Below are 13,891 nucleotides of genomic sequence, written 5' to 3' on the forward strand. Positions count from 1 at the left end.
TGATGGCTAGGGCCTCAAGCTCAATTGTATCATAGTCCTTTTCTCAGAGATACAGTTTACGACTAATAAAGAGAATTGGATGCTCGATGCCATTGTGATCTTGGGAAAGAATAGCCCCTAGCCCAACATGTGAGGCATCTGTCTGTAAGATTAATTCCTCTTTTAAAGTCAGCTATTTTTAACACTGGTTCACTACATAAGATTGTTTTAGGTTTGTCCAAACAGGTATGGCCTTCGGGACTCCACTTTATCTTTTGAGGCTCTACGTTCTTAAGTTTATCAGGGAGGCCAGAGACAATAGTGCAGTAACTGGAAATTAACCGTCTATAATACCCCACTAACCCCAAGAAGGTTCTCTGGTCTTCCTTGGTCTTGGGTACTGGGTCTCTTGCACAGCCCTCCCCTTTTCACTTTGGGGTTGAAGAAGTCCATTCCTCACACACAAAAAAGAGATACTTGACTATTGACTGTGCCAAGTGATATATTTTGGGGTTGGCAGCAAGGCTGGCTTTCCTTAAGGCCATGATGACTAAACAAAGATGGCAAATATGTTGTTCCCAGGAGTTGCTGTGAATAATTATGTCATCAATAAAAGCCCCACAAAAAGAACTTGGTACATTAACCTTTGAAATGTGGCTGGTGGCCCGTGAAGTCCAAAAGGTAACACTTTAAATTGGAAGAGCCCAATGTTGTTGCAGAAGGCTGTTTTCTCCTTTTCCTCCGGTTGACGGATACCTGCCAATAACCTTTAGTCAGATCGATCATGAAGAGGAAAACAGCAGCTCCCAATGGATCAATTAGGTAGTCTATCCTGGGCATACGATAACTTTCGAATTGGGGCATCGCGTTTACCTTCCTGAAATCAAAACAAAACCTCCACAACCAATCTGGTTTGGCAATGAGTACGATTGGAGAGGACCAAGGACTCTGGGATGGTTCGATTATATCCCAGTTTAGCATCTTTTCCACTTCCTGTATGACTACTTCCTTCCTTGACACAGGGATCCTTAATGATTTTAAATGGACAACCTTCCCTGGTGGTGCGCGGATGTAGTAAAACACCCTTTTTACTCTCCCTGGTTCATTCCTAAAGACATCAGAGAACTGTTCTACGGTTGCTATAAGTCTCGTAGATCTTTTTCTTCGGTTGGTGTTAGATGGGAAGGAATCAAAGTATCCCTTTCTGACTCTTCTGCCAAGAGGCTAGTCAGTACCACGGTTGTGTTTTCTACAGGATCCTCTATCCATTCCTTAAGGAGGTTCATATGATATATGTGGGTCTTATTTCACCTGTATGGTTGGTACACTTGATAGTTGTAGGGGTCAGTTTGTCCGATCACCTCATGGTCCATGCCATTTGGACAACATCTTGTTTTCAGACGTTGGTAGGAGAACAAGAACTTTCTGCCCAATGGAAAAAGACCTAAGTAAAGCACTTTTATCATAGGAAGTCTTTTGATTTTCTTGAGCTTTGGTTAGGTGGGTTTTAACTATTGCTCTCACAGTGGCCATGTGTTATTTCAGCCTTTAGGCAGTTTGTGAAATTGGTAGAAGGGCTTCCTCTCTCTCCTCCCAGATCTCCCTCAACATGTCAAGGACATCCCGTCGTTCTCTACCATACCAGAATTCAAATGGTGAAAGCCCTGTGGAGGATTGTGGTGTCTTCCATACGGCAAAAAGGATCTATGGTATCCTAATATCCCAATGTTTGCCATCAGCCTCAACTAGTTTCCTAATGACCTTTTTAAGAGTCTTATTGAAACGTTCTCCAAATCGGTTGGTTTGTGGGTGGTAGGCGGAGGTGCTCAGAGTTTAAATGTGCAGGATCTCCTTCACTTCTGTCATTATTCGACTCATGAATGTACCCCACTGATCTGTTAGGATCTCTTTCGGGAAACCGACTCCTGAAAGAGGAAAGGCTTCTGGGTATTGAGTAGCATACTTTAGATTTACTAAGATGTAATAATTTCCCAACCTAGAGGTCTCAAGGGGCCCCACTATGTCCATGCCTATATGAGAAAAAGGCACCTCAATGATAGGCAAAGGTTGGAGTGGAGCTGGGAGAAGTATTTGGGAGCTAGTCTTTTGACACAGGGAACAGGTTATTATGAAGTTCTTCACATCAGCATAGATTTCCAGCCAGTAAAATCAGTTTATGATTTGGGAATTGTACGATCGGACCAAAAAAAAAGGTCAGACTGTACAAAAAGTATGAAAAATGCTACCACCAAAGGTTCAAACACCAAATGTTCGAACCTTCGTTGGTAGTATTGTAGGTAAGCATAAGAAAAAGACTGCGGGGCTGCGGGGGCATCCCCCTACAGCTCCATTAAAAAAAGAAAAGGACCCTGCGGCGCCGGTTCCCGATCACAGAAGTGAAAGGGTACTGGTGTTGCAGGGACTCAGCGTGTAAAAAAGGTAAGTAGGGTTTGTTTATGTTGGGGGTGTGGGTGTGTTGAGGGTGTGGGTGGGGGGGTGTTGAGGGTGTGCATGGGGGTGTGCTGTGGGTATGTTGTGGGTGTGGGTGGGGTGTGGGTATGTAGGGGTTTTGAATGCATGTTTGCATGGGAAATGTGCAAACCGTTTGTGGTTCGCACATTTCTCATGCAAACTTTTCCATCGCTGAATTTTCTGCGACAGAAAAATCATGCAGATCCATGATTTGCCCCTGGGTCTTGGCTGTTTCTAAGTGACCATCGGTTGAATGGGAGTGGGCAATCTCCAGTACCATTCCCTTATGACTTTTAGGTGCTATAATCTGTAATCTACGAGTACCATCAGGGCTGAGATGGCCTTGTAAAGTAGCCCGTGTCTCAGAAAGAAGAACGTCCCCCCCTTTTAGTATACCCTCTTCTTAAGACCCTACATGTAAAAATGGTTCTGCTAACAAGGGGTCATTCCTTTGAGCAAAGGCTAAGTCAGGAATTCTTCACCAAGGATTTTAGGTTTTATCGCCTCAGATGTTGTTGGGGAATCTTCCTCTGCCTCTGCAAAGCCTTTCCCCCCAATCTTGCTTTTATTTTCTCCTTTTTGGGGAATACAGCTTTTTATAGGATTCCCTGAGCAATTGTCTCTCCTTGTTTCACTTGATTGGCCTCTTTCCCACTATTTTGAAACAGGATCTATGATTCTTGCTAGAATGTTTATGCCATATAGCCAAGTCAGGCCAGACCTAGAGGTCAACCTAATTTAAGTGTTGTGGTATTAGAACAAGGTCAGTGGGTATTAACATTCTCTCTCCAGGTTGTACCAATTCTTCACTGCTACTGCATATGTCGAATCCAATATATTTTTCTGTAGCTGCTGTTGGGTCGGAGGCTCGGTTGCTAAGTTTCTCAAAGCTGAGGGTCCCGCAGCCACAGAGAACTCATTGTTATGGTTATGAACCTTTATTAAATGAAAAGAGGGTTGGAAAATGCCTCATTATCCCAAATCTAGGAGGTTTTCCCCTACCTCAACCAAAACAAATGGGTCGGTCCTTTGTCAAGATGTCCAGGCAAAAATATATTGTGTGTCCAATATCCTATTCTGGTCCTAACACTCTAAAACTAACTAAGGTGCAAAGGATATTGTCACTCGCTCTCAATGCGTGTAAATGTTCAAATCAAACACAAAGGTTTAAATCCAACCAAAAAGTTCCAAATGGACAATGTTCACTGTTCCAGCGGATGGCTCCATTAACCAGGTTTATTTTACCAATACAAGAGGTTCAAACAAAGAATAATCAAGCTCCTTGATGGCCAAAAGCCTCACTCTCTACTTTTGACACTACAATCCACCCCCTGGGAAATGGCTTCCTACCGCATGCTTTTCTTCACATTCAAAGCCAATTAAAATCCTAAGGGCGTGAGTCCTTTTCAGAATTCTCCTTTAACTGTATCACAAATTGGGTGCGGTCTCCCAGACTCACAGGTCACCTGGTATACTCCTCTGCCAGGTTCTTTTTCAGATTTACTACAGTTCAAAGTCTCAAGGACATGGTTGTTCCTTATAATGTCCTTTCTACCGTAGGTTATTGCACATAGTGGACTTTGCCAGGTGTACTCTCCTGCCAGGTCTTGGGTATAGACCTTTTCACTTCTTTGCATATAGTTAATTTTGCATAGTTTACTCTCCTGCCAAGACGTGTATGCACTTCCTTCCAAAAACTTGACTTTGCCTAGTATACTCTCCTGTCAGGACTTGAATGCATTTATTTTTAATAATGTGCGTCAGTACTTCTCACCTCCTTATTCAGCTTGTTTTACAAATATTCAGTAGACATTTGATCATGGTTCAACACACACTGTCTCTCTCTGTTTCCCTCCTTCGTATTCCCTGAGTTTGTGTTATGGGTCTCAGACCCAATCCCACTGTCTAGGGCCTTCGTTATACTTCCTGACAGTGCTCCAGCATGCCAACCCTTTCTCTGGGCTCACCGGCTCTCTGCTTCCAGCTTCTCAGCATTCCAAGACCAGGTTGTGTGTTTCTCTGGCTCTCGCAGCTCTTCCTGCTGTGATCAGCATCTCCTCTTGGCGTCTGTACTCTGGATGGTGTCCCAGCCTCTGCAGCCTTCTGGAAGCACGGCTTGCTTCCTCGCGCTCCGCTCCGGTTTCTGCAAGCCTCTCCAAAGCGTGTTGCTCACCGGGCTGCCCTCTTGCACATCGTAGCTGTCTGGACTTCTGCACCATCACCGGTACCTTGCCCTGCCATAAACTGGTGGACTCTATGCTTCTCTTCCCAGCATGGTTTTAAACCATGTCGGGCCAATTGGATTTTCCAAGCAACTAGACCGCTACACATGGTTCTCATTGCGAGTAATCATCATTACTCCTCGCCTCTTTCTCATCTCAATTGTCATACTGTTTCTGGTGCGATGTTGATGAAGTTTACATTGAACCTCATTGGGAGTAATCATCAATGCTCCCTGCCTCTTCCTCGTCTCAGCTGTTAAGAGACTAGTCTTTGGGGGATAGTGTGGGATACTTGAAGTAGACTTGGTCAGTGGTTCAGGTACAGTGCTACAATATGCCATCAAGGCATGAGGAAGGGAGGGAACATCCCTAAAATGCAATGGGGTGTGTTTGACGCTGTGTCATCCCACTGAGGATCGTCTCCCCCATGTTGTCCTCCCTCGAATAGCCGCCCCCAGGGTCAGGATCACGTAGCGGCTGCCATCCCCTGGCCACATGAGCAGCGGCTACCTCAGGAAAAGGAATGATGACAAAGTCAGATTCATCACACTATTATTACTTTTTATTTAAATGTAGATATGTGTTTTAGAATGTATTGCTTGCTTACTTGAAAAGTCATGATTGTTGGAGGTCCATTTTTTCAAGAGGTGTCTATGTGATTAGAAAGTTTGTTTAATTATTCTGGAAGTGTGTGGAAGTGAAATTGTGATGCAATGCTGTGGTGCATTCCTTCTGTGACCTTTGTGCTTGCAACAAAATTTGAAGTGTGCTTTTGCTGTGGTGTCACACATGTATGGGTTGGGCATTTATATTCTGAATATGTGTTTCTTTAGTCCGCATTAAGATGGATATATTGTATGTTGGTGTATGAGTTCACTGTTGTTTTGGGAGTGTATTTTTAAGATTCATTTTTCTTCTTTATTTTGGATATGTTGTTGTGGACAATTTAGCCTTTTGCATCATATTTTTGTAATTTTGTCCATATGTTGTGCAATCTATTTTTAAATTCATTTGGTCTTTGTGGCTGTGAAGCTTAGTCGCTTTGAGTAACATGATTTTTGATGGCAGATTTAGTTTAGCTGTGTATATGTGTATAGCCAATACCTACTTCACAGCTTTAAAAATATCAATACATGTTTTGAGCCTTGAAGGTGAGTCTCAAGTTTGAAAATGTTTGTGTCATGCACTAATGCAACCTAAGCATGACGTTTGTGCCAAAGATCTGGAAAATCAAAGTAAATACTGAAAATAAAATAATATTGCCTGAATGGTGTATTTATTAGCCTCTATGCAAAGCTGCATGAAAAAAACTATATTTTCAGCAGTCATTTTCGGCATGAAAACATTGATGAAACCCCAAATTTATATTTTTATACACATTAATTATTTTTAAAACAAACACTGCAAATTATAAAATATATAATTCACAAGAATTTCAAGAAGTACAAGAATTTAAAGAAGAATTACAGTTAGATCAATAGGACAAAACATGGCATGTACTGTCAGTGACTACAAGGGAGGAGAATTTCAACAGAGGAGATTATAATCTGTGGCTATAACTAAGCAACAGATGGGCCATCTATTTGTGACTGCAAAGACGGAGAGAATGCAATAAAGTTAGAGAAAGTTCAATCAAGCTAAATCAGTGTAAATTCAGGTGAGGCAGAGTTTTACCCAGTACAGGAGTAAACCCTGTGGAGGCCGCAAAGCAGTCGGAAATTTGGGGCCCCACTGGCAAATGTTCTCCTAACACGTTTTTAATTTTACCAACCAACAATTTTAATAAACAAATTTGATTACAGTCTGTACATTACATGTACGTAGTTTACACCGGATGTTTTTACAAACTGACAGCTGCCAGAAGATTCGCTTTTAAGAGACAGATTGTTGTGTGAATCTGATGTTTCTGGTTTATGTACTTTAAGTTTTTAATAGGTACATTACTTTAATACAGTATTTTCTCTATAAAGTCTTTAATGTAAAGGTTTCATTTCTTTGAGTTGATTCATTTTTTCTATCTTTTGGAAACAATTTAAGAAAGCTTGATTGTAATTTTCTTTCAAGATCAAATCAATATTATTTTGATTGTTGTCGTTGGGCCCCTACAAGGAGTGGGCCCATAGGCTGGTGCCTACCTTGCCTATTTGGTAATCCAGGACTGGTTTTACCAAATAAATGTACCCAGGCTTAATGAGGATTCACCACTAAGAATAAAACTCAGGTCTGACAGGTAGCATGTCACATGTCATGGCTTATTTAAGGATGTGGACGAAATCAGCGTGAAGTATTCATTTTGTCAAACTAAATCGTCTCCTTAACAATATTAATTGGAATTAGTGATACAAAATCCTTGAGTAGAAGAACATGATATAGTTACAACACACATTTGGAAATGGTGATAACAATATTTTAAAAACTATTAAACGAATACATGTTCCTGAGACCCTCCAACTGACCCTGTAGTTTATTTCTCTTGATGATGAAAATGCTTTTGACCAAGTCAGCTTGGGGTTTCTGATGGAGGTTGAATGGAAATACGAATTTGGCATGAAGAGGACTTGTTGGATATGGGAGCTCTCTCCCAACGCTATTACACAAACCTTAGTCCATAGTTTCACCTCCCATTCCTTTGATTTTCCTAGGGGAATTCACCATTGGTGACCCCTGTCTCTGTTGTTATTTGCACTTGTTAGTGTACCGCTGGCTCATATGTTTAGACAACGTGAGAATGTGAAGTTGCTCTGTGTTGGTGATGTGGAATATAATTTAGGGTTATTTGCCATCAATGTTTTGTGTTCTATAGCTCAGCCTAATGATTCTCTGCATGCTTTATTTGTTTGAATGAGGTGTTATGGGTGATTATTGGGCTATATACGTAATATTGATTAATCCATAATACTACCTGTGGGTACCAAACCACAGGATCACTTCAACAAATGAGAGGATTTCAACTACACATCTGTAAATATAAAGTTAAAAAATTCTCTGGTATTTCTTAGCAAAGATTTGGGCTCAGTATTTCAGATAAATGTCTATCTTTTATGGCATATCTCATAGTGGGATTTACAGAGATGGCGTTCCTTGCGATTAGGTTAGATGGAACGATTGACTAGACTTCAGATGAATGCGCTTCCCAGATTACTCTTTTTGTTCACAATGCTCCCAGTCCTCATTCCATGGCCGTTCTTTAATGGGTTTCACTTCTTGTGAGTTGACAACAAACCTAGAATCCCACACAAATCGTCAATTGTACTGTTGGAGATAGGCAGGGTTGTCTATCCAGACATTGAGGTATATTTATTAGCTGAACACTTTCAGGTCCTGTATGACCTTTTGAGGTCTCTAAATGTGAAACAATAGGTTAATCCTGGAAATGTTTAATTAAAAACGGTCACAGTGAGAGCATGGTTGAGTGTCCCATGTTCACCACTGCCCTATCCCTCGAGGGGAGTGGAAGTTGTTTGTCTCAAGACTGATTCAGGCATGTTCAGTTGAATTATAGAGCAAAAATGTCTGTGCTCCAAATACTTGAAAACAAGATGGGAGAGAGATGTGTGGGTCATTGAACCAGTTAGCCTATGATTACTCATTTGTGAAAATGCATGCAAAGTTTAAGCTTACCGCATTAAACAATTACAAAGAAAGCAGTGACCTTTGCTGGAATTGGCAGGGATATATCCAGACATTAGAGAGGTTTGCTGGAGAGACAGTGGAGAGAAGGGGACTTTTTGAAGATTTCCTGAGCAGATATACTATGGTTAAAGGAGAGGGAAAAGAAAGACTCATGGACCCTTTATGGTTGTTGTTGTTGTTGTTACACGCTATAGAGAGAAGAAATCAAAAACCTTCCCTCAAATGGCTCATCATATGTTCCTAGCTGAGAGATCATGTTTACCTGAAAGCTGGTAAGGAGTCACTCCGCCAACAAAAGCTGAATGATTATGCAAATTTAAAGAATTATATCAGATGGAAAAACTGACCTCATGGTTAAATGAATATCTGAGAAACATTAACATTGAATGGTTTCCTTTATGGTCCAAATACGTGAAAGACCACATTACAGCTTTACCAGATTGGAGGTACTCATATAAAACAGCACGGATATAGAAAGCATACATCTCCTACGGGGAAGAATGGACTCCCTTTCAGACTATTGAAAGGGTATTTAATTCAGTAACTATTCTATGTGGTGGTTAAACCCATACATAGAACTTTTAAAAAAAAATCCAACTCAAAAATAATTTACTAGCTAGGGAATAACATTATGAGGACAGGGTTGAAGACTAAGGTAACCATCGAGAAATTGTTTATTTATTTACTCCACATCCAGTATGTATTATCTATTTGATATGTACATGATTGTGCTGTTAAAGTAACAGATGTGTGTTGTGTGTTGTGTTCTGCGACATAGACCATCTTTACAATGAATAAAGAGATGCACCTCATATCATCTACATATGAAAGAGGAACAATGTGTGTAAGATGATGGACCGATATCAATAAATGCAGATAAGAGACACATAATAGTGTTCCTGTTGAGAATTGTGCACATCATACGGGTTTTTAACCATGTGAATATGTGCAGCACATGCGTTACGCAAGATGGCAGTGTATTCACCGCATTCAAGAAATGTAATGTAAAGAACACGCTTCAGTTGAGAATTATTTATTTTATTTTTCTATCACGGTACTTAGATTAAAAGTATTTTATTTATGTATTCTCCCTGCCTTTCTTAGCTCTATGTGGTGGAATTGTCAATGCAACTTCCTTGCCACAGACAACGGCATCACCTTTCTTCCCGAATGAATATCCGCGTTTCACAAGTTGCCTGTGGATTATCGATGCTCCTCCACAGGAACAGGTGAAGCTCATGGTGGAGACTTTTCAACTGCACGGCAACCAGCCCTGTTCTCAGAATTACCTGGAATTGAGTGACTCACCAGTGGTAAGCTTTCATTGCAAGACCATGGCAGGGTATAATCAGGGTAACAAGTGTGTTTTCTATTTCCATGTTTCCCATGGCTCAGTGTATCATCAATATTGGTCTTCATGTTTAACGCTCATGCAGCTGTCAACAATGAAGTAATTGTTTTAGATTTATTTTGACATTTTAAAGCACAAGTCAGAAAATTCTAAGACCTATGTGATTCATCGCAAAACATAACTTGAGATATATCCGCGCATCATTGAACATTATTCAAGGTTCTTGTTGTGAATGGAGGAGGTGAATTTATAGTGGCAGGTGTAAGAGAACACATGACTGCTCATGTCTTTCAGCAGGCAAGTCCACATTCAGAAATCCCTCAAGTACGGAGATTGCATTTAAAATGGACATGGGGGAGAGAGAGCGAAAGAACAAAGGGGGCGAGAAAGAGACAGCCAGATTCTAGTAACACAGTTGCATCACTACATCTGTTCACTTCAAGTGTTCACTTTAACCCACATCAAAAATCATGCATCAAGTTCACATCTCCAAAGTGAATGCAAAAGTTGATGGCTGAAAGCTTTTGAATAAATCATAACCACGGGCACATCTCTGGGCAACCCTCCAGATCATCGTTTTTAAGCCTGCCAAGTCATTACAGAAGGGGAAAGACCATATGCAAATTTCGTTTGCTCCCACCCCCAAATAGGCAATCCAGCCTGAACTGCTTGGTCACATTCCTTCTGCACGAGACCACAGGCATCGCCAGACATGTTTCGGTCTCATTGGGCATCATCCGTGAGGAGTAGCTTATGTCTCCAGGTCCAGCATTACCAGGACCAACATGATACATGATGCCCTTCTATTATGACTTGTGGCTTACAGCATTTGTACTTACCAAGAAGCCCTTGCCACACACACTCTCCTCTTTGAAGTTAGCAATTTCTTGGGTTGGTCATTCAAGAATTCAGTTTGAAACTTTAAAAACCTGTGTTTTCTTTTTATGTTTGGTCTTATGAATCTTTCAAACAATTATATACTGTCACTCTACCAATTTCTCACATCACCATCTTTGTTTCCTAATCGATGTACCTGCCCAAACAATATCTTTACTCAATCCCGTTGCTCATCCCATAATTCAGCTAGTGGCATGTTTTTTTTTCCTAAACACTGGCAGGAACAACAGATGTCCAGGTTTAGCATCATCCCGTCTCCCCCTTTGCTCGCCTGTTAAGTTAACCATCAGCACATGTTATATCTCTACTTGCAAATTGTATTTGTATTTATATTGTATGGATTTAGTGTTTAACTCCTAATCTGTACAGAGAACAAAAGCACAATACACTAAAATGAAATGCAAACATGACAATGGTACAGAATCAAACTGAAAGAAGGTGGACCTTAAGTCGAGATTTAAAAAGAGAAAGAGAGGAAAGTGACAGAAGGGACAAAGGGAGAGCATTCCAGTGTTTAGGTATTACTAGTGAAAAGGCGAGAAAACGATAGGAGGCTCAGGGGGGACAGGGAACTACTAGAAGAAAAAGGCACTGTGAGCAAAGGCCAGGGGAGGTAGAGTAGAATTAGACAAGGGAGGACAGATAATTCAGAGCTATGCCGTGAAGACTTATGAACAAGATACACAAGAAATCGAAGAGAAGACAAGCTTAAAAAAAAAGCCACCAGAGTGTAGAGCAAATTAAATGGTGTCACGAGGGGAAGAATACATAAGACACAAACAGATGCATGATAAATCGAACAGACGGGGGCTAGCTGATAAGCAGGGAGACCAATAAGAAGACAAGAACAGTAGAACAAATGAGAAGAGACTAATGGAGCTTGGAATCCATCAAAGGTAAGACAGCAGCGGACCTTGCAGATGTTAAAGAGCTGAAACTGACAGGTCTAGGAGCCAGAAGAGATATGAGAAAGTAAAGGCAAGAGAGGCATCAAATATGAGGCCCAGGTAATGGCTAGAGGTAGAAAGAGGTTGAGAGGCAGGAGGTAAATAAATAGTAGATGGAGGAAGAGGTGGAGGAATGGAAGAAGCAGGAAAAAGGAGTACCTCCGTTTTCAACGGTTTGAAGTGTAGATAATGGGATGACATCCAAGACTGGATGGAAAGGAGACAAGCCGATAGTTCAGAGTGAATAGATTGAGAAAAGGAGGAAAAGGACAAGAGAATTTGTGAATCATCCGCATAGAGATGATATGTGAAACCTAAAGAGGATATGATGGAAGCAAGAGGGATAGTACAAAGAGAGAACACCAGAGTGCTGTGACGAATCCCAGGGTATCGTCACTACTTCCTTAGGGGGAGCCCCCTCTTATGAAGCCAGGGAGGTGAAGCCGCTACCCAATAATCTCTGTGGGGGTGTTACTCAGCAGGTGGATCTCATGGGAGGGGAGACCCCCATGGGACCAGTGACACCCATAAAGGGAGAAAGCCATATCCCTGCCGATCACATGACCCTAGACACCTTCCTACAACCTTAACAACAACCCCTTCCGAAATAGGGTCATGAGTTATTCTCACCCTATGATTTTCCTAGAAAGTACTGGGACTATGAAGAGCACAACTGACCAAAGAGAGATCAATGGTAGAAGTACTGAGATGAAGAAGAACTCCATTGACTCACAGGGGAACATATTGATTAAACATATTGAGACGAGTAGGAGGTGCAGAGCCATGAAGAGTACTCCTAGGAACCATAATGAGCAATCTAGTTGTTGCCAGCTGCTCATTTGTCAATGTAGAGTAGAAAATGAAGAGAGAACCAGGAATCAGTTGTCTCGTCCTCCATGGAGGAGCTGCAAGATCCATCACAGTGCAGGAAGGTAGAAGGACGCAGATCAGGAGGCCAAGAGGGGAGCTGGAAGGACCAGGCTAGTCCAGAGTCGGAGGTCCAGGGGGCAAACTGGCAAAGACAAGCTTCTGGCGTTCCTGAAACCTGAGAAGCAAGTGAAGGGAAGACTGTGCTGCCCAGAGGAAGATTGAGACTGCAGTGTTCCCGGGTGAGTCAGAGCCCGCTGCAAGGCTCCCTAGAGGTAGGGGGAGCACTTGGGCTGGCTGGTGGGAAACTAAGAAGGTGCAGTCAGCGTCTTCATAGTCACAGTACCTGGCAGGGAAGTGAACCAGGTCTCTCCCACAACAAGAGAAGCTTAAGGGTGTGGGACTCACCAAACGAAAGCAACACAAGTCATCTTCCTTGTGGTGGTACTTGGGGGGAAAGGGCCCCAAGTACCCGCACGCAAAGAAGAGGAGCCGGGAACCACTATACGAGAACCACACAAGTCATCTTCCCTGTGGTGGTACTTGGGAGAAGAGGGCTCCAATAACCTGCACGCAAGGAAGAAGGGGCTGGGCCCACTATACACAAACCGCACAGGTCATCTTCCTCGTGGTGGTACATGGGAGAAGAGGGCTCCAAGTATCCGAGTATAAAGAAGAGGGTGTAGAGGAGCAGCTGCAATCCTCTGCAGGAAACCATGCCCCCCTGACCCCCATATGTTGGAGACCTGAGATTGAGCCGTGTTTGACACCAGCAGTTGTGCCAATACTGCAACGTGTTCGAAACAGGATACCCGTTGAGACAACCTTACCGAATGTATCGCCGAAGTGATGACAACCTAAGGGAGGAACTCCCTTAAGGAATATGAAAAGGAGCAAAGAAAGAACCTACTAATGTCACAAGAGACATGCATGATGTCCTGAGATACTAGCTGAAGAGGATGTATGGATCCTACAGAAACTAATGACAAACTAAAGAATCAAGAGAACCTTTTTAAATACGAAAAAGAAGATTACACATGCACGAAGTGCTGCAGAGAATATTCCGTTCAATAATTGTACACATGCTGAAACACAAGCAGACTAAGTCATCATAGAAGCTGGCTATACGTAATGAATAGAATGCAGGTGAAGCCACCATTGCACAGAAGCTGGACATCGGCATCATGAATTTAGTAAGCCAGGACCCGTGAAGAGGAAAGGGAAAACTGTGTCGCAGAACGAATAAGCTGAATTGTGGAGCTGCATGGCGAGGTTGTCTGGCCTGAAGTCGAGACTGAAGCAGCCATGGTCGGCTATCTATTCTGGAAAGGAGCAAACGTGCAAAGGATGAATCATCCCTTGTTAAGGTGCAAAGAAAGAATATCAAAAGTGCCAAGTTTAATTCATTCAGAGCAAAATGGAACAAATCGTGGTCTCCTGTCACATGAGTCAAGGATGAAAATAGAGTTTGGACTTGGAGACCCAGAACATGATAGTGAGTGCCCGCAATCCCATGTATTCTA

At 42.1% G+C, this 13,891-nt stretch overlaps 1 protein-coding gene across 1 annotated transcript in view; it reads left to right on the top strand.

The window, feature by feature from the left end:
• CUBN (cubilin) overlaps positions 1-13,891 on the top strand; it is a 1,794,835-nt gene that overhangs the window by 1,695,274 nt on the left and 85,670 nt on the right. Inside the window, exon 62 of the mRNA XM_069648353.1 lies at positions 9,411-9,619. Within this exon, the coding sequence (XP_069504454.1) occupies positions 9,411-9,619 (209 nt within the window). The remainder of the gene's footprint in view (positions 1-9,410; positions 9,620-13,891) is intronic.

This window comes from Ambystoma mexicanum, chromosome 2q (assembly GCF_040938575.1).
Source record: "Ambystoma mexicanum isolate Mex_15411 chromosome 2q, UKY_AmexF1_1, whole genome shotgun sequence".
NCBI classification, from domain to species: domain Eukaryota; kingdom Metazoa; phylum Chordata; class Amphibia; order Caudata; family Ambystomatidae; genus Ambystoma; species Ambystoma mexicanum.